At 36.8% G+C, this 23,121-nt stretch overlaps 3 protein-coding genes and 1 non-coding gene across 5 annotated transcripts in view; 3 read left to right on the top strand and 1 right to left on the bottom strand.

Moving 5' to 3' along the window:
- LOC113493527 (EF-hand domain-containing protein 1-like) overlaps window positions 1-23,121 on the bottom strand; it is a 70,046-nt gene that overhangs the window by 25,758 nt on the left and 21,167 nt on the right. For both annotated transcript variants that reach the window (XM_026871537.1, XM_026871538.1), the window contains exon 5: window positions 10,965-11,128. In XM_026871537.1, coding sequence (XP_026727338.1) covers window positions 10,965-11,128 — 164 coding nt within the window. The remainder of the gene's footprint in view (window positions 1-10,964; window positions 11,129-23,121) is intronic.
- Window positions 11,916-11,989, top strand: Trnan-guu. Its single transcript has one exon. It is a non-coding gene; the product is annotated as a tRNA-Asn (tRNA).
- Window positions 13,604-14,319, top strand: LOC113493540 (microsomal glutathione S-transferase 1-like). Its single transcript, XM_026871555.1, has one exon. It carries the CDS (start codon window positions 13,790-13,792, stop codon window positions 14,243-14,245), a length of 456 nt encoding a protein of 151 aa, XP_026727356.1. The 5' UTR covers window positions 13,604-13,789; the 3' UTR covers window positions 14,246-14,319.
- LOC113493543 lies at window positions 16,606-22,052 on the top strand. Its single transcript, XM_026871559.1, has 2 exons — window positions 16,606-17,150; window positions 21,397-22,052. Exons 1-2 carry the CDS (start codon window positions 16,709-16,711, stop codon window positions 21,819-21,821), a joined length of 867 nt encoding a protein of 288 aa, XP_026727360.1. The 5' UTR covers window positions 16,606-16,708; the 3' UTR covers window positions 21,822-22,052.

Raw genomic sequence — 23,121 nt, 5'->3', positions numbered from 1 at the left:
CATTCAGCCTCTATGTACACGAACGATTTCTCATCTGTTGCTATATAAGGAGAGGAAGGAATAAGGGCAAGTTGTCTTTTGTTGGGTACAATGGATAGTTTGTATAGGTCATATGTATCTTGGGAAACAATTGGAAAATTATATACTATTACTATACGTTTATCGATGAAATAAGATCCTGGCTTGATTAAGCTGTAATATTCTCTAAGTTCTAAATTTAGAATTTGATTTGGAGTATAAAGGGATTTTAATCTATCTATCATTGACTGCAAGGCCTCTATATCAATCATGGAATGATGAGTACTAGATGCGCGTATAAAAGCCATCATATTTTCTAATCTGATTATTTCTAACATTAAATCTTCTACGTTGTTTGTTATAATTCCTAAGATTTGTGCGAATTTCGCAAATTTAATTAAGCTATAGTCCCTATAAGCTTCTTTTTGTAATAGTAGTTCTAAAGTGGCATTAACTCTTATTTGATTTAAAGTTAGTTGTTCTAACACTTTATTGTGTTGGGACATCCACTCTTTGCAAAGACTCAGATGGCTATTAAATTCTGATGTTAATTTGCCTTCGTTGGTCTGTAAGGTTTTAAGAGCCTCGTCGTATTTAAGGGCATCTTGGTAGTCTAAGTTGCCAGTGACACTTTTTACTATAGACCCTAGGCCATCTATAAGACCTCTTTTAACTCTAACAGGTTCTAAAGATTTAATTTGGTGTAGTAATTTGCCAACCTTATTAGTAAGATAATCAATTTGATATTCATAGAGTAGGTAAGTTTCGTTATCGAGTTTAGTCCTAAATGTATTGAGTCTGTACAGAGTCGATTTTATTTTCAATATCGTTGAGGTCAATGGGTTGTATAAAGGAATGATAGTGTATGGTTAGTCGTGTCGGTCCCAGTTTGTATGGTAATAGTCCGGGTCCATCAGCTAGGGTCTCAAGTCTTATCTCTTGAGGATGCGTCGCATGTATTGTCAGTAGCAGCAGAGTCCTGTAACAATGTGTTACCTTTAGGAACACGTTTTAGTCGCGCTTTAGCTACGGGCCCACGTTTTTTAGACGTATAGATGTGTATGGGCAGATCTGCTAAGACCGTATCCTGGGTATAGCGTGGTGCTACCTTCTGACGGCTGGCGAGAGGGTTTTTAATGAATACTTGCTGCTGAGGGATGTATTCTACTTCAGATTCGCGCGTTTTGTTTCTACTTTCTATTAAAGCCGTACGATTAGCAAGAGATGTTTCATTGATAATTTCGTAGACTTGTTTCATCTGTTGACGATGATTCTGAGCATATTGCTGCAGAATGTGTTCGGTTAGGTCTATGTCAAGCGGGTCCCTTGGATCAAAGTGTCCATTTAGTAGATCGAAAGGTCTGCATTTGGTGAAACTATGTATGGAACTATTGTAGCCTATGATAGCGTATGGCATAAGGTTAACAATTGGTTCATCCTTATGTTGTAGTTTTAGAATTCGAATATGCTCAAGAATTGTGGAATGGAAACGTTCAATATTTCCGTTATCGCTCGGGCTGTGGGGTAAGGTCTTATGATGAATTATCTTATGAATACGTACGAATTCAGAGAATAATTGATTGGAAAATTCGGTGCCGTTATCAGTAACTATGGTTATGGGTAATCCGTGATGAGTGCAAAATCGTAACAATGCCTGTAAAATACTAATAGCGGTGCCATCACGTAGGTGGTATGCCTGACCGTACTTCGTAAATACGTCAATGAACGTTATATATTTCTCATTTTGAACTGTAAATAGGTCCATATGAACGGTCTCTAGAGGTTTCGTAGCTGGGGGTACAATATTAAACTGAGGTCGTATTGGGTTCCTGTCATATTTGGCTTGACCACAGATAGTACACTCATTGATAAATTTAGTGATTTGATCTTTCATCCTGGGCCAGTAATACCTTTTTGAGAGTGCTAGATAGCATTCATTTATTCCCCGGTGGTTTGTCTTTCCGTCATGGTAATGTCGTATAATGTCTTGTTGTCTAAGATACTCTTTGACATTTTCAAGTTCGACTTTGGTTAACACTAAGTTAAGGGATGAACTTCTGAACGTCTTTTGTATAATAGGGATAATAGAATACATCTTTAAGGGCGGATTTATGATCAGGGCTGTTTTGACTTTTGGGTTAACGTATTCTTTGATGGCACTTATAACATCTTGTTCTAAGTTTGACTCTGATAGTTGGATTGCTATTCGGGTATGACTTTCGAAAGGTTTTGTCACAATAGGTCGTCGTTTTATGTCTCCTACTACGGTAAGATGAATCTGTCTATGAAATCTGTTGAGTGGTTCGTTTGTAATGGGCACTTCCAGAATAGGGTGTTCATCACTAGTATGTACAGTGTCGGTTGTCGAGTTCTGTCTGATTTCGTCTGTGTTTTCGGTTTGTCTTTGAGGTCGAGATGTCTCGGAGGGGTTATTAATCATTGAGCTAAGTTCTTTAATGTTTTCTATTACTGAGTCAATTTCGTCTATTTCCGTGGTATGGATCTCAACACGAGAAAGGGCATCAGCGTTGGTATTAGACTTTCCTTTCTTGTACACTACAGAGAAGTCATATTCACTTAGTCGTAGTCGCCATCTAGTCATTCGTGAGTTTGGGTCTTTTAAGTTCATCATCCACTGTAGTGGTTTGTGGTCAGTCAATATCTTAAATTTTCTACCGAATAAGTAGGGTCTAAAATATTTTGTAGCCCAAACTATAGCCAGTAATTCTTTCTCTATTGTGCTATAGTTTAGTTCGCTCTCATTGAGTGTTCGAGAAGCGTAACAGACGGGTTTGTCGGATCCTATTGGTCCTTGGGATAGTACCGCTCCAATAGCGAAGTTAGAAGCGTCTGTCGTGAGGTTAAATTCTCTGGTAAAGTCTGGGTATTGTAATATTGGGTCGTTGGTTAACAGAGTTTTACAGTGTTCAAAAGCATTTACATATTCGGGACTAAGAGTTACTTTACTACCTTTTTTTAAGCACTGTGTAAGGGGTTTTGTGAGTCGTGCAAAATCTGGAATGAATTTTCGGTAATAACCGAGAAGGCCTAAAAATTGTTTTATTTCCTTAGGGGTCTTTGGAATCGGATATTTTTGAATAGCGGAAATCTTGTCAGGGTTAGGCTTGATACCGTCCCTGCTTATGATGTGACCAAGATAAGCAGTTTCGAGCTTCAAGAATTCGGACTTGTCCATTTGAATTTTGAAGTTACTTTCTCTAAGTCTTTGGAAAACTCGTTCCAGGTTCTCCAGGTGTTCCTGTAGGGAAGTACTATAGACAATAATATCGTCAAGGTAGACGAGACAGATGTTATTTTGGAGACCTCTTAGGACATTGTCCATAACTCTTTGAAAAGTAGATGGTGAGTTTTTTAATCCCATAGGCATTCGAAGGAATTCAAAATGCCCGTGTTCTACGTTAAACGCGGTTTTCGATATATCTTGAGGGTCCATCTCCACCTGATAAAACCCACTTGCCAAATCTAAGGTGGTGAAGTATTGGCACTTACCTAACTTGTCAAGTACGTCACTTATGTTTGGTATCGGGTATTTGTCGTCGATAGTCTTCTCGTTCAACTTACGGAAGTCAACTACGAGACGCCACTTTTGTTTCCCAGAAGCGTCGATTTTCTTGGGCACAACCCATATGGGTGAGCTCCATGCAGAGTCTGATGGTCTTATAATTCCTTGGTCCAACATTTTCGTGATTTGGTCCCTAACTTCCTGGCGATGGATGAAGGGGTACCGGTAACTTTTGGTGTACACGGGTACTTCGTCCGTTGTTCTTATACGGTGTTTAATTTTATTAGTGAATGTAAGGGCTTCCCCGTCAATGTAAAATACATCTGAATATCGAGAGCAAAGTCTTAAAAGGTTAGCTTTTTCCTCCTCATTGAGATGGTCTGTACGCAATCGTGATAAAACATCGTCTACACGTTGTGACTGTTCAACTTGTGTGCACTTGATATTGAATAATTCGGCAGAAGCTGGCTGATCCAGGTAAAAAATTACATCATTAGGGGTTGGATTCTCTAATTCTACATATCCACGGCCATCTTTTACCATGGTAACGCATTCATGGACAATGCAGTTGCAAAACATTTGTTCTTCTACTAAAACTTCGCCATCCGTAGCGTTAATAGGTATCCTTACTAACTTAGAACTTCTTGCAGGTATCATATCCTCGTACAGGTTGACATTACGAGAGTTATATAGCTTAATGCGGTTAGTTGCAAATTTAGTTATTAGTAAAAAGTCTTTTAAATCTATCTTGGCCTCCCATTTAGACAATAAATCTAGTCCTATTAATCCATCGAAATAATCATGAAAATGGTATATAAATAATTTAATATCTTGGGTTTCGTTAAACTCCTGGAAACATGGTAATGTAATTGAGTGCTCATTTCTACTGACACCGTGTATGTTCGTTATTTCAAATGGGTCGTAATTCACCGAGTAATTGGAAAAGTATTTTTGGACGGCTTGGGGGCTAATAAATGATTGATTGGCACCAGTGTCAATCAAGAATTTTAATGGTGGATCAGAAAATTCTATATATGGTAGTTGTCTTTGGTACTGTAGGTTAATATCTATCCTTGTTCGTTTGATGGTTTGGTCGATTGAAAATCCTGACTTTCATGTACATGGCTAGGGCCTGGTTGAGCTTCTGTCTCACTAGCGTCGTAAGGTAAGTCGTAACAGGTCGCGTTTGTGTCATAGTCATAGGGGTTGTTATAATAGTCAGTATAATAGTCGCACCCTGGTTCGGAATAATAGTCGACTGAGTTATATGAGTCGTCAGACGAGTAGAATTCGTTAACGTTTAATTCGCGAGTTTTGAAGTAATTATTTGGCGGCGGATTCCCGGATTTACGCCAGTCATGTCCCGTCATTACAGGTAAAGTTTTTGGGACAAAATGTTGAACTCCACTCATCGGTTTTACAATTTGATTTGGTGGTGGATTACGTGGTGGTAAGCGGAAAACGTTACTCTGAGGATGATAATTTGGTGGCGGTGCTCTAAGCATCTGTTGAGTTTTAGTAGGCATGCGATTATGATATTGGTTAGGCACATTAAATTTAAAGGGTTGAGGTGGTGGTTGATTGCCACGTTGTCCCATCGGAACCGGCCAGTTAGGTACCGGCGGTCTGTGAATACCTAATGTATTGAATGGGGTCACAGGAGACTGTTGCGGTATAGGAAGCATTTTAGGAGAGCTGTGAGCCCTCGAAGACTCATTGCGTTGCTGCAGATATATTACATTTAGCTCTTCCTGCACATATTCAAGGGCTTTCTCGATAGTCTCGGGGCGCATACACCTTATACGTGAACCTAAAGGTTCTTTTAGTCCCCGCACAAAAGCCTGCACAGTTACTTTCTTGTAAAGTGCCCGTTTAGCTTCGATAGTCGTTGGTAAAGTCTCATGCAACGTTACATACGTCATTATGGTACTGAATAAGGTTTGGCATTGTTCGTAGAACTCCTGAGGAGTCTTATTACCTTGTGAAGCTAATGAGAGGTCATTATATAAAGCCGTTTCATCGCGCTGGTCTGAAAAGTTGTTAATTAAAGATGATCTAATGCCTACCCAGGTTTCAGGAATGCCATTTGCGTTTATGGTAGAGGCAGCTGTTCCAGTGACCTTGTTCAAGATGCCATTTAACAAACATAAATTTCCTAACTCACTTCCCGGCTCAGCGCTCGCATATTGCTCTACTAGTTTATCACATATATTTATAAATCTCGTTAAAATATTGGGGTTGCCATTAAATTCCGGCACAAGTCGCAAAGCCTTGAAAATTACGTCAGGATCGTGTGGCATTTTTATACTAAATAATCTATCTAAACCTAAGTTTAAATCTGAATTATCTAAGTCTCTATTAATATCAATGATATTCCGGCGAGCCTGGCGTGATGCAGGTTCCCGGGTGTAAAACTTTTCGTGACGAAAAATTTTTAGAGATTAAAGTAACTAGGAATAGAAAGGAAGCAACACGAGAACGATTCAAGTGTACTTACATAAGTTTCATATTGGTTCTTTCTCTGCGAATCGATGTCTGGATTCTCCGCCTGGCTCCGCAGTTGTCCCGTAGATTCAGGATACTCAGGATGTGGCTTGAAAGCCGCCCGGGCGACTCGCGAACGCGAATATCGATATGAGATGACTCTATTGCTCGCGAACCGGCCCGCGAGTATCCTACCGACTGCGCCAATTACGTATACTGCAGACGGCAGATAGAAAAAAAACCAAAAATGATTTTAAATGCTAATTTATTACTTATAAAAAATTACAATAATTAATGCGTGAGACCTACTCGATATTAGAAATAGGAATGCATACAATTTTGAGTTAATAACTAATTACAAATTTCGCTACATCAGCGGTTCATGACGATTTACGTCATTCAGACAGTTTCTATGCAGCTGGCGGACAATAACAGGAAATGCAGCGTCGATGATATCCATTAAGGCTCCATACTTAACACGATAGTAAATATTCAAATATGGAAATCATAATAAATAAATCGAGAAGAACAGTAAAACTATGAAAAATAAAATTCCAAAACTGAATCAAGGGAATGTAAAAGTGTAACGTAGGAAGAAGGCACAGTTATGGATTTGAAGATACAATCAATGTCGTTAGTGCGGTCCGTAGGTACTCGAAGACAAGAATCCAATTTACAAACATGTGTACGAGTACCTATAGAAAAGTTACGTAACTATGAATGAGAAGAATTTTCATGAAACTTTCATGAAATGTATTGAAGATAAATATATGAAATATTATATTGGTTTCCGTACAATATAAAATAGGGCTGACCATGGACTAGGCAAAGTTATGGAATCACTAAAACCATGGGTAAACTGTAACTAATTTTATACAGTAAGTCCCGAAATTCAGTCAATTCCAACGGTCATTTACTTTAGTCCTTTATGTAAATGGAGACTTACGAACGTCCATCCGCCAGATGACCACTGGTCACGTAAGCAATGACCAGTCAAAGGACAAAGTAATTCGTATCGTAACGAAAACCAGATTCTGACAGTACGTGATCGATAAGAGCAAATTTTATGGGGTTTGGCTTTAGAAACAAGCCGTCTGTATTTATGGGTATACATCTGAAAGTGATCAGTTTTACTGAGTAAGTAATAACTTTGTTCACTCGTTTCTTTTCCTTTGCTTTTGTTCTGTAAAGTACTGCAATCTGAAAGCATCTGCGGGTCTGCACAGGTTTTTATTTTATCAAACTCTCCTTAATATGATACCGTTAATTAGTCGTATAAATTCCCTAATACCATGTTTACAAAGCAGATTTCTCGAGATCTATTTGTAGAGCAAATAATGCCAAAAGTCTTCATTAAAATCACAATGGAATCTATTGTAATGAGGCCCGAGCTCCGCCGGAACCTCAGTGGGAGCTGTGACCGACGCCGAGCACGTAATTAAACCTTGCAATTAACATGGATGTAATTCTGTGCTGAACGTCGGCGGAGTCCAAGCCCGGGGGCCGACTGCCTTTAAAATATTATTCTATTAGGATCCTTGGTCACTGTAGCTACGAATGAAACGCACTTGTGTTTTGTTAAAGTACGTTGCCCAACGCATTTTTATGAGAAATTGAAAAAAAATAGGATAAAGATTATAAATAAGACCTTAATAGAGATAAATTCGTACAAATTGATTTTTTGTATAAAGGTATTAGAGGAATACCAGCACTCCTGAAAAATCATGGATGTACTCCTCATCGGAGGAATAAAAGTAATACTATAATACTTCAGGGCAGTTTAAAGTCTCTTACCAGGTTGTACCCAAATGAATCATACGATAAAAAGAAGAAAAAGACAAGTACATGATTAGTTCAATAAGGATTATGGGACACGGGTTATTATCGACTCGGCCCCAAAATAGAGGTAATCTGAAATACAGCTGCCCCTTAATTAAGTCGACAAGAGAACTGTAATAGAACCGTGAGTGAACATTTCCAATTCGGGTTTGAAGCGAGCATAAATTTTCCACTGTTTACTTTAAGTAGGAGAGGGTTCAGAAAAAAATATGGGAAACAAGCTTGAAATCTTTAATTATTGATTTTGGGAACACGCAAAATTAATAAAATTTGAGTGTACCATTTCATATTTATAATAAAACGTGCTTAAAAAACTTTTGATGCATTTTTTTGTGACTTCGGGCATTTGGCGTAAATGTTTTGTATCCCAGCCTTTTGTCGCTGATACCTAAGTATAGCGTGAAGGTATTATTAAATCTCTGTTATAAGAAAACAAATCCTCTCCATCATAAGGGTTGGGCCTATTAAAAGTAAGAACGGCATTTAAGATATTTAATGTTTTAATCGCATTTTGTGATTAATTTTATCTGATTTCGTTTTCTACAAATCAGCGTGGCGAGGTATTGCATAACAATTGCAAATAATTCAATTTGGTCCCGTTTACTACTAAACGATTAACAAAAAAAAGGTTACTAACAAATTAAACTTAAATACGAAAGATGAAATTAGTATTGTCTGAAATAGTTTAAAAGCTCAGTACGTGTACTGCTTTAGACGGCTAAAAGACGGCTAAAAGACGGCTAAAGCATTTGTGTGATCCACGAAGGCTTGTCCTGAGTCCGAGTGTCTTCGTGCATCACTTGAATGTTTGTGTACACCCCACGACCAAAAGGATTTAATTATGGATTTTAAAGAAAAAAATATATATAAGAGGTTAAAACACAAGAGTGATGCTATTACGAAAGCATGGCGGTGCATTGGACAGAGTGTAGCAATGTCCCGCTCTCACAAGGGAGGGCTGATAGTAACCGCTCAGGTAATCCAATATAGCTGACGTTTAGAAGACAAATCCGAGTTGGTTGGATGTGCCCCGAGGGACAAGTGCACCGGTATAACTAGTTGGCGGTTTATAGCGACTTCTGATTAAATTGGGCTATTTAATTACGTACAGTTAGACGTACAGACTTGACTATGCATTTGTACTTCAGTAACTTTTGGGACAACGCAGCCACAACTTCATTGTATTACTTTGATTATGAAACGTACCAACTAATTGCAATGATATTTCATTAACTTATTTACAGTAAAATATCTCCAAAAATAGTAAAAAGCATGTGTTTGTTCTAAAAACCATCTTCCTTAGTTATTAGATAGCTTGATATTGGAAAATGTATATTATTATAGAACCGGAACGTATCTACTGTTAAATGAAGCATTAAATACATTTTGAACATTGAATACCATGTTCCGCGAAACTGACTATAATCTGAGAATAGTTTGGATAGTTTAGTCTTTAGAGATATTCAAAACGGAACGTACATCGTTTGGTATTAATTTTGCCTCGGTAGGTACAGGGGCAGGCGAGATTCAACTGAAGGTGTTGGTTCATAGATAATACTGCTTAATTAGCTATAAGACAATGCTCGAACTTTCTACTAGTACTTAATAATAGTCGTAGCATTATTTTCGCAATATTAATTGAAACATAATTTTAATCCGATAAGATTTTCCGGTTTTGAAACCTATTGTTCCGTTAAGGTGTTTTCTATTCATCTTTAATGTAATTAGAATTGATTTTGCCCCATTAAACTGGCTAAGGATATTAATTTAAGTATTTTAAAAAGCGTTTTGCATTGTGGATTATATTGTTAGGATTGACTTATAATTCAAGCGTTACTTTTCAACATTAGAATGAGTACCTATAGAATTTATACTCAATTAAGAGTATTGAAAAGTACACAACGTGGCAGGTTTGCTTTTCTATGTATGACTTGTAAGCACGAGTTGCAGGTTAAATCCCAGCGCAGGCAAAGTACCAATACATATAACATATTGGATAAGTCACTTATACAAATCTCCCTAAATATTCTATGACACTATAACAGTGGCAAACGGTGATATAGGATTCTGAAATCTCTAAAGCAGAGAGATCTACTGATAAGCAATGCTCAAGTTTTACCGTGGGAAAAGGGCTGTTCTCAAAACTGGTAACTAACTTAATTTTGGTATCCAAAAAAATAGCATCTATGTGACCTCTGTCACTGAAAGATTTAGCCAAGTATTTTCCACTCGGAATTTGTCAATACCGAAGCGAGCTGTAACATCCCGACGAGACAATATTTAGCGTTCGTTCAAACACGACGGAAATTTGATAGCTATTGAGAAACTCGGAGTCTGCGCGGCGCACGGATACACAGAAGCCAACAAGGTAACGTGCTAGTTACGGTAACAATATTTATGTACTGAACCATTTCATGTCACCACTTTATAACCTGAATATCTAATATAAAACCAATTTCCCCGCTGTGGAATTTGTTTTTCTGTACGAGTCACTCTAATGTGGTTTGACTGTCTAGCATTTGATTTGTGATCAACAAAAAGTATTGATCACCTGTAAATAGAGCCAAGCTTAGCTTAGAAAAGCCAATTTTCACACCGGAGATTTATGAATGATTAATATTGCTTTAAAGTTGTATAACAATGAGAAATGTGAGTATAAAAAGAAGAGCAAACTCTTTTATTGTTCCCAGCCTTAATGAGTATAATAAATAATTCCAACTATGTATGAACTCAGCTCCGGATCAAGTTACAAGGGAAGTATTTATCGATAAACTGTTCTCCAATAACTGCATTGTTTTGAACGAAGAGGGAATGCAAGCTTAGCCTATAAATAAAAATTCCAATTAGAGGCAGCACTCTGTTTTGTTAGTTAAATACGTTAAAAGCTTTATATTTGTCCGTTTACGTGGGATTTACCATGGAAACAAATCTGAACATAATTCCTCTGTATTTTGTCTATTATTTTTGATATTTTTTTTTATTTCCCGCTTACTGAGATCTATAACTGCACCAAACATGTCATCGTTCCAAGATATATACCCAAATTGCTCCCCAGTGCCCTTGCTCTTGCGAGGTGGTTAAGCCCTCAGTGTATGCTTACCAGAGCACCTTCCCATCGTACTGCAGGAACCGCAGCAGCTGGTCGTCAGGCACCCGCGACCTCTTTGGAGGCCGCACGTTCTTCCATCTCTCTTTCTCCGTGTAAGCGTCCACAGGCAGCGACTCCTCTTGGGACAGCTCCATACCTTGAGATTCCAGCCATTCCTGTGGATATATCAAAATAATTTTGACAAATGATGTTGATTCAAGATATCTAGCAAGTTCTTGTAGTGATTTTTTAATATTCTCTATTCATTCCATGAAATTATTGCTGACTTGGTCGGTAGGTAGACCTATGACCATCTGTGGGCTATCCAAGGCTGATGATGGTGGCACTAATTACGTATTATTTTGTTAAATAATTTCATCACCGGATTTCATCAGATATTTTTTACAAGTGGAACTTCAAAAACTGGTTACATAATTTCTGAACAATATTATAAGCATTTTTTCATCTAAAACAATGATGAAATCTATAATCAGCTTGGACATAAAAGGATATACTAATGGTCACACACGAGTCACTTTTGCTTAATCATTCTGAAATAGCAGGAAAAGCAAGAATTTATCTTGCTCTAACCGACCTCTAATAGACCAGCAAAAAATAATTGATATTTCATATTTGGATGATTACTTTAATAACCCATTTTAGAAGTAAATTATACCGCGTGGGTGAGCTCTATGAATGTTAAATAAGTTCTTCATAATTTCAAACTCTGATGCGTTTGTTTTTAAAACAATACTTCGTATTTGGTGATTAAAATGCTGGCCGTTTGTTTTTGTTGATATTTCATGCATTTTGTTTTAGAAATCTGATCAAATCCTTGATTAATTGAATAAATATTGTGTAAGCAGTGTACTTCTTTGAGGAATATGTAGGAAGATGGTTCTTTTTTACGTAATTTGAGTCTATGACATGACGTGTTAGAAAATTTCAACCAAGACGCCACAAGCCTCCGTGGCGCAATTGGCTAGCGCGTTCGGCTGTTAACCGAAAGGTTGGTGGTTCGAGCCCACCCGGGGGCGTTCTATTTTTATTTCTGTTAATTTTAGACACACTTGCATAACTGCATTCTTAAAATATTATCTGGCAAGAGCGATTAAAATTTATTTCTTTGTTTTTAATTTAAAAATAAAAAATCACTTATAAACATTGCTAATATGTTCTTGTTAGGCGCTATGATTGTTTTTTGCTGTACGCTTGTCTAATGATTATTCAAATAAAAACAAAACAAAACTCGGTCATTATTTTGACCACATCTTGAACATATGTATAATCACCTTAGAAAATGACACAAAAAGCAGCAGCTGTCACGTTCTCCAAATCAAATAAAGTAGACGATGACCTGATTTGCTCTAAATAAACTAAAAGGATACAAAACATGACAAGTGCGTAATGGGGCCACAAATCAAATTAGGGGAAAACGCTACGAGATATGAGCGTAGTAAAAGTGGGACGTAAGAAATTGGAGCATTTGATATAAGTAACCACTTCCTAAATATTTTATACTGAAAGGGAAAACTATCGTTATTGAAAGCTGTACGTAGCTCTCTGATAAGTGTTACAAAAAGGTTTAATAGTTAGAAACTAAATAAATAAAAGCACAATAAAAATCCTCATTTGTTTAAGGAGTAAAAATGGTTCCTATTTCATATATTCTGTGATCATCAATTCTCCATGCTATACCAGAATTCACGTTAGGTATAAGCAACACGAATCGCGTGTAGTCAACTCGTTGCTCTGAGAAACCTTGCAGGCGCTGTTGGTTACAGTGACCTCGGCCGTGTCTCTTGTGTTTGGACGTCGGTTACTGTGTAAATAGAACCTAGGCTCATTGTCTATCCAGCTCAAATAGTGGCGACGTCAGCGATACGATCTGAATGCACGAAGGCGATTCGGCTTGTACCTACAGACATGAGGATTGAGGAATATTCTCTATACAACGTTCCTCTTTATTACATGTCTATTTTACGAATCTACGAACTTAATTTACAGTACCTAGTTTGCTTTTCATCTAATATTTTCACTATTTTATGGAGTTGATAATACTAAACCTATTGAAATCAAATTTTTTCACGGCGTATTTTTTAATGTGGCCGGCAGGCTAGCGAAACGTGAATTATGCCTGTGGAAGAGAGATATCGCTCTACGGCGTTTATTGCGCTGTCACGCTTCCACAAGCACAATAATATTACTTTAAGACGTGGTTGTAGACCCCCTGCTTTGATAAAGGATGTGATAAATTGCGATTGCTGACGTAGCATGATTGTTTAAATTCACTGTATGATGTAATATTTATTATTTTTATTCAACTAACACGGATTTATTTTATAAACTCTTTATTAGGCCTTTTTTACTTTAAAATAGTTAGCACCCGCTATGCACTATGTAATGTAATATTTTATGATAAAATCAGAGATAAATGAAATCTTGAAAATAAACGTAAATCTTTCTTATTTATTTATATCTTGCAGTCTAGGCAACAATATGACTTTATAATACTTAAGGTGAAATTATGTAAAGTAGTTAGATTCGAACCTTGACCTCTCTGCATTGAAAGACAAAGACTAACTCAAGAATTAACTTGAAGCGCCATACATTTGCCGCTAAGTTAGAATGTGATTGACGACACGCGTGACTCACAAGCAATGTGATACATGTAGGAGGCTGTTATCGATATTACAAGAGGTATCGGTATACCGGTATAATATTGTTTGTGTTCGCGGACAGCGTTTACTGTGTCATTACCACCGCGCCGGCCGGTCGTGTTTATCGACAGCAAGTTTTATACTTAATATAACCTTTAAGCAAATTCATTATACAAAATGTCGTCATTTTCGTTGGACAATCCTGTATTCCGGGCATACATTGTGTATTCGGCAATATTGGCGGTCAAAGTGTTGGCAATGACTTTGTTGACGGCTATGACCCGAGTGATCCGCGGTACATTTGCAAACCCTGAAGATACGAAGATGTTCAAGGGCGCCAAGGTCAGGTACGACGACCCCGCTGTGGAGAGAGTACGTCGCGCGCACCTCAACGACTTGGAGAACATTCCCGTGTTCTGGGTGGTGGCGGCGCTGTACGTGTCGACCAATCCCGTGGCTGCGTGGGCCACGCTGCTGTTCCGCGCGTTCACGTTGGGCCGCATCCTGCACAGCATCGTGTACGCAGTCGTGCCGCTGCCGCAGCCAGCTCGCGCCATCGCCTTCGGTATCCCCTTTTTAACTACGGCTTATATGGGTGCTCAAGTTATACTGTATTACATTACAGCTTTGTAATTGAAGAAATTGTTGCGATGCTACTTTAATTACTTTTTAAGTTTTTGTTTTTAAAATAAATTTCTGATTGATTATGGGTTTGTTATTTTTTAAGCCGATAATTGTACTAGATACAAATCAATGATTGTGTAATATGTAATAACTGACTACGTGCGTGTTATTTATGTTAAAATTATAAAAAAAGAATTAAGTACTCTGTTATGACTGTAACTATGTAGTTAGAAGTTACAATTAAATATTAATTCAATTCAAGTAGGTAGGTTCACAAAAAATACAGAATAGTGTATTCTCTAAGTATTGGTTCTCAGACTTTTTTTATAAAAAGTTTTTGTTTGTAAGAGAAATAGTGCTCAAACACTGGGCACAGTAGTACATAAATATAAGCTGGTATCATGTAAGATGGCATGATGTTATGTATCGATATATTTAACTCAACGTATTTTTCGTGGCAGCGAATGGGGTTCTATGACCTCTGCTTGAAATAAGACAAATTTGTAAAAGAGAGACACAGTCACTCCGTCTCGCTTCCTCAAATGCACTGATTTATCTGTTAGCGGTAGGTCTGAAGGTCAGGGCAAGATGACGACGATGACGTTGCAGTTGGTGTCACAACATACACTATTCATTAGACTGGTAGGAATCTACTCGGGTCAGTGAAGCTAGGAGTAAATCGAGGGGGCAGATAGAATATATTATCAGTAACAAAAAAGCCCTCACTGTAGATAAGGTTTTTTGATAAACAGCTGCTTTTACCCAGAAGTAGGCAATTTACATGATGGTGTTATCTATACTAATATTATAAAGAGGAAAGATTTCATTATTTGTTTGTTTGTTTGACACGAATAGGCTTCGAAACTATCTACTGGACCGATTCGAAAAATTATTTCACACGTTGAGAAGCTACATTATCCCCGCTGAACATAGGCTATAATTTATTTGAAAAATATTAGGGTCCATTTATTAGAAAATTGCGATTATTTAACCAAAGGTGTAAAATCGAAAACCTATTTCTGCGTACGCTGCTAATACTGTTGACAAAGAACAAAATTATGTACTACGGGTTTGTTTACCACGCGGACGAAGTCGCGGGCAACTGCTAGTCTATGTATATATAAAAGGATAACTGACTGACTGACCGACATATCAATGCGAAGCTGGGAAACTGGGTCTAGGACCGTGAACATTGACATGCAGGCCCTTTTATACTGTAAATAAGCACGGACTAAGAAAGGAATTTTGAAAATTCATCTCCTAAGATGAAGAAAGAGGGTATGAAAACTTGTATGAAGAAACCGTATTTTTAAAGATAAAGCTGAGAGGAGGTACCTAATAAACAATGAAAAAAGACCTACAAAGAGTGATCAAGTATTTTTATAGTTTCCTAAAACCCTAAAATTTCAAAAAAAAAGTTTGAAACCTAGTGGAATAATTCTTTCAACTTTTACGTGAGCAAAGCCACGAGCAACTCAATTGTTATTAAAATATAAGTATTACATCTTCGTTCGTATGTACCGGTTATGTACTTAAATTGCCGCACCGTTGCTATAAGAATCCATATTATAGGTACCAAGCTTTATCAATGTGTTTTTGTTTCACCGTATTTTGCACGGTCATAATAAACAGCGTGTTCTTTTACGTTACTGATAACTAATCTTGATACCATAATTATCGCGATTAAGTACATGGCAACGGTAACACTTACTCATTATCGAAGTAGTTAAGTAGGTACAGTCGACAATAAAAATCCATAGACTATGATTTACAGTGCGTTACAACCAAATGGGTACCACACAAGCAACAAGTTAATAAGTATAACACCTCTAAGTGGCTACTATCACCACTTTAAGTAAGAAGAAGCGAAACGCCAGAGAGAAGCGTATTAAACTACCATTAAACTACCTGAAGCAGAAAGTTGCAGGAGTCACAAAATACGTGCCTCAAATACATTCGACGTGGGTAAATCATAGAATTCTATTGCCGACTTTTTCATAAATATATCGAAACAGCTTTACTGAAAACTTAGATATTTTTCGTTATGTTTTAACTATCAGGAAAACAGTGTGTGAATAAGTTTAATTTTTTAGCCAAAAATAAATTTTATAAGAGTTGAGGTTTTGGCTTTGCTTAAATCTCTCAGTTCTCTTCTCGGTTTAAACAGTATCATGTTTTGCGGAAAAAGAAAGCAGCGAACTCAATCTAACATTAAATTCACCTTGCTGCCATTGTGACAGCGATGCTAAAGTCCAGCGGGCGATTATACTCACGTCAGGTGTGTCGAAAAGTATGCAATGATGATAAGGGACAAAAGGCAGACTATAAAGCTCGTCATCGTGATCAATATCGAGGAGATTACAAACATATAAAGCTCGCCGCAGTTATAATCTACGTCAGTAATCAAACGGTCACGGCGACGCGACGTGTGAACGTCTTTTGTGTGCAACATAACGAATAACTTTAAGCATCATGGTGTCGATAGATCTATCGGACCCTGTGGTCCAATCGTACCTATTTTACTCCTCGATATTGGCTTTGAAGATGTTTTCGATGAGCGCTATGACAGGCCAGACACGAGCCAAAAAAAACGTCTTTGCGAACGATGAGGATACAGTTATAACAAATGGAAAAGTGAAGTTTGACGATCCAGATATAGAGCGGTTAAGGCGCGCGCATCTAAACGATCTGGAGAACATCCCACCGTTTTGGGTGGTTGCTGCGCTGTACCTAACCACGGGGCCGTCAGCCTTCCTCGCCACCTGGCTATTCAGACTGTTCACCGCGTGCCGCATCATGCACACTATTGTTTACGTCATCAAGCCAATGCCTCAGCCTTCGCGCTTTATTGCGTTCGTAATACCTATAATCATCAACAATTACATGGGATTTATAGTTTTCCTAACTTATTTGGGTGCATTTTAAGATAAATTGAAGTAAATCTCTGTTTTATGCGTGATCGTTGAATAGTTTATATATTTTTTCATAGAAAATTACTTAATCAGTGTTGAAAATCTGATTACATTGCAGTGATTTGTGACTCACTAGATGAAATACCAGTTGAAATTTTACTAACTTTTCTTTTTAAACGATTTCAGCATTAAGGGTTTTAATGTCTATTGTCTGTATCGGTTTCCATAAAAATTCAAGTACAACATTTCATCTTATCAACTTGATTGGGCTTATCAAATTAATTAGTATTAGGCCAATAGTGATACATATGAATGATCGGTTGAAAATTAATGTTTTTAAATATATTTTTTTATATGAAATGTTCTGTGTTACTCTAGGTACCTACTCGCAGCTCTCTGACTACTACCTATTTTATATTAAGATATAAAAAATACAAAGCATGCAGAATTGCCAAATACCTGCCTATCAAAAATTCCTCTAATTAAATATTTAAGATAACTTAAGATTTTTTGTATTAAATACCTAAGAGATAGCCGTGTTTATTATTCACTACCTGCGCTCACGACACGTTAGAATCGTAACCTTCACCATAATCTTTATTTGTAGTTGAGTGGTATAAATAATAAAAAGAATGATCTAACATTCCCAATTACATAACACAAATGTACATAGCTGATAATAGAGTACAGAGCCTCCATTCTGCCGATTGAATTGAATTTGAAACTACATCACAATAATTGGAAATACATTGTATTGCCTTGCTTGTCTCGTCTTAAAGTAAAACAGTCGCTGTTAAGGATGTAAGAAGAGGCACGTAAGAGGCGTAGTGCACCGTCACTCCTCCAGAAATAAAACAGCATTACTTCAAACACCCCGACACAAAATACAGAATTTTAAAATAAACTTCAAAAATGTTATTTATAAACTTAAAAGACAAAACGGCTAGACGGAAAGGTCTAAGGTTAACTTCATTTAACAATTTCATACCTACATATTTGTCGCGAATGATTGGTGTCATCGTGTCATCGTAAGTGCAAATATGGAAGACTAGAAATACTAATAAACGAATACTGAATTGCCACTGTGTTAACTTAAAGTGATCAAATAACTAGAGTTAATTCTAGGTAATGTTTAAAATTCACAGGAAAGTGTGGATTCAACTTTTTGACAAATTAAAAGTAAATTAATTTTCTTATCAAAGGATATTATTTTTATTTATAGTCCTAGGCAAGAATAATAATCATCTGGAGCAATTTTTTCACGAAGCCTATCACCACTTCATCATCATCATTAGATATAAATATTATCATAATAACACAACTGAAATTCAACTGCCTACGTAAAAAGTTAGACTTTGAACTTTGCCCATGAAAGTCAAGTCTAAACAAAGTAGAGATAAGATAACGTTGATCTAACCGCTATCAGCGTTTTCTGTACGATATGATATTTAATAAATAAGCATGCCTAAAATATTGCTCTAACGAGACTGAAAAAAACACTTTATGGATATTTACACCCAAAATTCAACAATAAACTAAAAACTCTATGCAGCCCGTTGAAAGAGCAAAAAAACAGATTACTGCCTACCTGGAAATATTACAGAATTTTGTCTAACACGAATATGTAAACATGCGCAGTTGAACAGTTGTAATGAATATTTGCCTTAAGTAAAAAAAACTTGTTGAAATGATGAACTTTGTACACAAGCGACCAACATTGAAAACATCGATTAACTTCCGGAAGCTGTATTTTTGGCATATTACATTTAATTCTGCATTTATAAAACGGTTTGAAGTTAAACAGTTTGCTCTCAACGAATTATTGACGGCCACAAGAAACAAAACATTGCCACAGCACGTCCGCGTGTTATTGAATTTGGCTTTCATCATCTAAGGTATAATGGAAATAATAATATAGTCATCAAGGGGTGATGAGAAAAAAATAGAAAATGAAGAATAGTCTTTCTTCAAATGTATATTTTCGTATTTTCGTCATTAAATAAAAATGGTGCGGTCAAAAAATTATTGTAGGGCTTGAAGAGATGGCTAATGACTATAGCCTTCCTAATGTCAACTTCATTAGGAAAAAGTTGCACCAACGCTTTGTATAATATACAAATACTAAGCTCACATGCTAGTAGCTCCGAAAACTTAAGACACGAACAAATAATAACAAGTCTTGAAAAATACCGTATTAATCAATGAACGTGGTTTTTTTCGAATATTTTGGAATGAAATGACATCTCGTAAACAGATTAAAAATACTGGGGTCAAAGTACGTCAAGTATGACCACAAGTACATAAATAGTAGAGATAAGATATAATTATCTTTCTGGATTTTTCTGTTATCATCATTATCTGTAAGATTTATTTTCTATGATAAATAAGCATATCTGTGATTTAGACGGTAAAGTCCCCCTATATGATTTTTTTCTTACAAGAAGCTTTGAACCCCTTGTGTTAACGTTTTGAAAAATAAATCAGTCGCTTTAAAAATGTTAAGAGCTACTTTTTGTGGTCATTTGGAATAAATTAACACAGTCGAGAGCACTTGTCACTTGCGTCATTAGCTGAGGATCGAGCACAGCTCCAACTCGTTCCAGTGTCGGCTTTCAGAGTACCAACTCCCAATTTGAGTTGATCAGAACTGGATCCTGTCGGGAGGAAGCCTACGGGGCAGTCGAGTATGTGTGGGTTTTTACTCCAGTACAGTGGACATCCTCATGAACCCACCGTAGATCCACAACCACTCTTTTCATTGGTCAATGATAGAATGTAATGTATTAATTGTTCATAAGTCATGGGTCCCCAAGGGTTAAATTGCTGTTATTGCACCTAATTTAATTAAACAACTAATAATTTTAAAGTTTTTTTTTTGGAGATGCAAACTGTGCTTAGTGCAGTTGAGGGATTAAGACGCTGCTAAAGGCCAAGCTGCAGTGCACCGTCACGCTTCCACACACAATAGCAATGACGTTACTTGAAGACCTTAGACAGAGAGACAGCATTGTCCGGGGCAGATTCAGTGCAGTTGACATGACTGCAAACCAGACGCGCAGTCCGATTATACGCCGACTGCAATTGAACTGCAATCGGACTGCACGTTTGGTTTGCAGTTCTATTGCAGCAGTCGAGTTGACCGCATTCAAACTGCACTTGAACTGCAATTTGCAGTTATATGCGGTCAGTCTGTCTAGAGTCTAAGACGTGGTAAGGTCATCTGCACTGTGTTTGCTGGGTACTTTAACTGGGCGATTAGTGCGTTGTAATTTTATCAAGGTCGCGAAGTTTAACATTGAATTTTGTGGGAAAACATAAAAAAATAATTTAATCTTTTTTTTCTTCTTGTCCAATTTATTTTAATAGGACAAGTAATAAAAAATTAAACAATTACCTACTGTTAATAATATGTTTTTGCAAGGATGTTTTTATTCGGATATACGAATAACGTGCATAAGAAAAAATAGATTCAAAACGTGTCTTTATTTTTAAATCGAAATTAAAATTACCAGAAGATAAATTTTTTATTCGGTTTAAACTCTGACATCAACAAAGTTGAGCCGGTTAGTCTACATCCTCATGTTTCTGATTAATAAAAATATACAACTACAACAATTACTAAGTAATTATGACATCACATTGGACGCCGATGTCTGTCCTCTTCCCACTTATATAATGTAATACTTGCTATTCCGTTTCTACTCGCCTCAACTTCAGAGCGAACTGTCCGTGACCGTGCGTTTCTCGAGGCTTCTATTTTATGTAAACAACAAAACAATGAACAGGTTTTTGTTTAGGTGTTGGATGCTGATGATAGGTACCACCTAAATGACGCAATATCATCTTCGACGGCATAAGAATTTTTTGAGGATAAATTTTAACTAATTTTGCTTTTAGAAAACTTTTGATCCTTCAAATTAGGTTTTTTTTACTAATAAAACATTATATTTAGTCGTGATTGCATCAGCCGAATGATTTCGTAACTAACAAAGACGAAAAAAATATATAATACACTTTGTCATTGTGATAAGCCGCTGTTGATTATGATATTAATATCACTTCTATAATCTGCATGCGAGTAAAGCTTACACCAAACCGGCGCTGAGCTAGATAGTTAAGTTGTTATATCGTCTTTAACCGGTCTCTGGTCGTCAGTCGACCGTTGATTTTCGAGTGAGCAACAGCGTGGCACCGGTGGCGAGCGTTAATAAACATTAAACATGGTGTCGATATCTCTAACGGACCCAGCGGTCCAATCATACATCGTGTATTCTGCAGTTTTGGGAGTGAAGATGTTTGCGGTAACATTTCTGACGGCAAGAGCTCGTTATGCAAAGAACGTGTTTGCGAATGAAGAGGACGCTAAAATGAAAAAGGGAAAAGTAAAGTTTGACGATCCAGATGTAGAGCGAGTGAGGCGTGCCCACCTTAACGACCTGGAGAACATCCCACCGTTCTGGGTGTTGGGAGCGCTGTACCTGACCACGGGGCCGTCAGCCTCATTCGCCACTATGCTATTCAGATTGTTCACCGCGGGCCGGATCATTCATACGATCGTCTATGCTGTAAAGCCATTGCCCCAGCCGGCGCGTGCGATTGCGTTTGGTGTACCTATGTTAATCAACATGTACATGGGTGTTAAAGTTATTCAAACGTTCATTACTGCGTTGTAAGTAGGTAACTAGCCCTAATTCAATGTTCAACTATACAATAGATTCGCGTGAGTTTTAACAGCCGCCTAGCCGCTTGGTGTCTCGTAATGTGTATAGATGTGAAGGAAACCATTGTATGCGACCACTTCGGTATTTAATTTGATATTGTTGTCTCGTTCTGTGTAACTTGTAATAGAATACACGTGTGAAAGATTTTTTCAAGATTATATTTTAATAAATGTGTCCTACAAATTTGTGTTTTGTTTCTTTTCACATCATACTATTGAGTATGTAGGTAGTTATGAACAGAACTAGGTCATGTTCAGTTATTTCTAATATCTTATTCCGTAAGTACATACATAGGTACCTACCTATTAATATATTCTCATACTAGCTGACCCAGCAAACGTTGTTTAGCCGAATATGTATATATTTTTCTAGTTGTATGTATTTTTGATGCCACAATATAAAAAAAACAAACAATTTCGTCCAAAAACAAAATATTTTTTTTTATGTGAGCAATTAGGGGTATGAAAAATAGATGTTGTTCTATTCTCAGACCTGCCCAATATGTATACAAAATTTCATAAAAACCGGTCGAACCGTTTCAGAGGAGTACGGTAATTAACATCGTGACACGGGAATTTTATATATTAGAAGAAGAAGATTAGCAATTTACGAAATGAATGACCTTGAAATGATAAAATTTCGTACACCGGTGACAAATTGTTACACCGTTATTGATTTTAATAACGTAATGGAATTACTTAATTGATGTAAGCCTGCTGTTTTCCGTTTATTCATTAAAATATTTGCTAACGACGCTCTTTACAAAACAACTTTATAAAACACGATAACCTAATTTATATTGTTGGGTATAATTATTTTTATTATATAAATCACAAATTTGATGATAGATTGATCTTAAACGAATAAATCGGTCATGCTTATTACAAAAATATTTATATTTTCATCGATATAATGTTTAGGCGTGATGCGAAGCAAATGTAACAATTAAACACACTCAGTCTCATTTACTACATTATATTTTGTTCGTATTGATACATAGCAGCTGTTAAATATCTGTTAGCAGAAAAAGCTTGTGCAATAATCTGTAAAACTAGTAATTTAATTGAAAATAATAATGGCAGTGAACATGACGGTAACTGTAATATTTTCGTAACCACAACAACATATAAACGACTTCAAACAAAAATACTGTCAGAAACTTATAAAATTTTAAACTATTTCTAAACTATTTCACGTTATATGAAAAAAAAAACAACAGTCTCGGTGCATCCATTCCAAAGTTCTGCGGTAT

Source organism: Trichoplusia ni, chromosome 4, assembly GCF_003590095.1.
Source record: "Trichoplusia ni isolate ovarian cell line Hi5 chromosome 4, tn1, whole genome shotgun sequence".
NCBI classification, from domain to species: domain Eukaryota; kingdom Metazoa; phylum Arthropoda; class Insecta; order Lepidoptera; family Noctuidae; genus Trichoplusia; species Trichoplusia ni.
This window is presented reverse-complemented; position numbering and strand designations above follow the sequence as displayed.

What these genes read in the sequence shown, in the direction of transcription:
- LOC113493540 (XM_026871555.1), top strand. Translation starts at nt 13,790, where the DNA reads ATGTCGTCATTTTCGTTGGACAATCCTGTATTCCGGGCATACATTGTG.
- LOC113493543 (XM_026871559.1), top strand. Translation starts at nt 16,709, where the DNA reads ATGGTGTCGATAGATCTATCGGACCCTGTGGTCCAATCGTACCTATTT. An exon ending in AGTTTTCCTAACTTATTTGG is followed by an intron (nt 17,151 to 21,396) that starts GTGCATTTTAAG and finishes TAACGGACCCAG; the next exon opens with CGGTCCAATCATACATCGTG.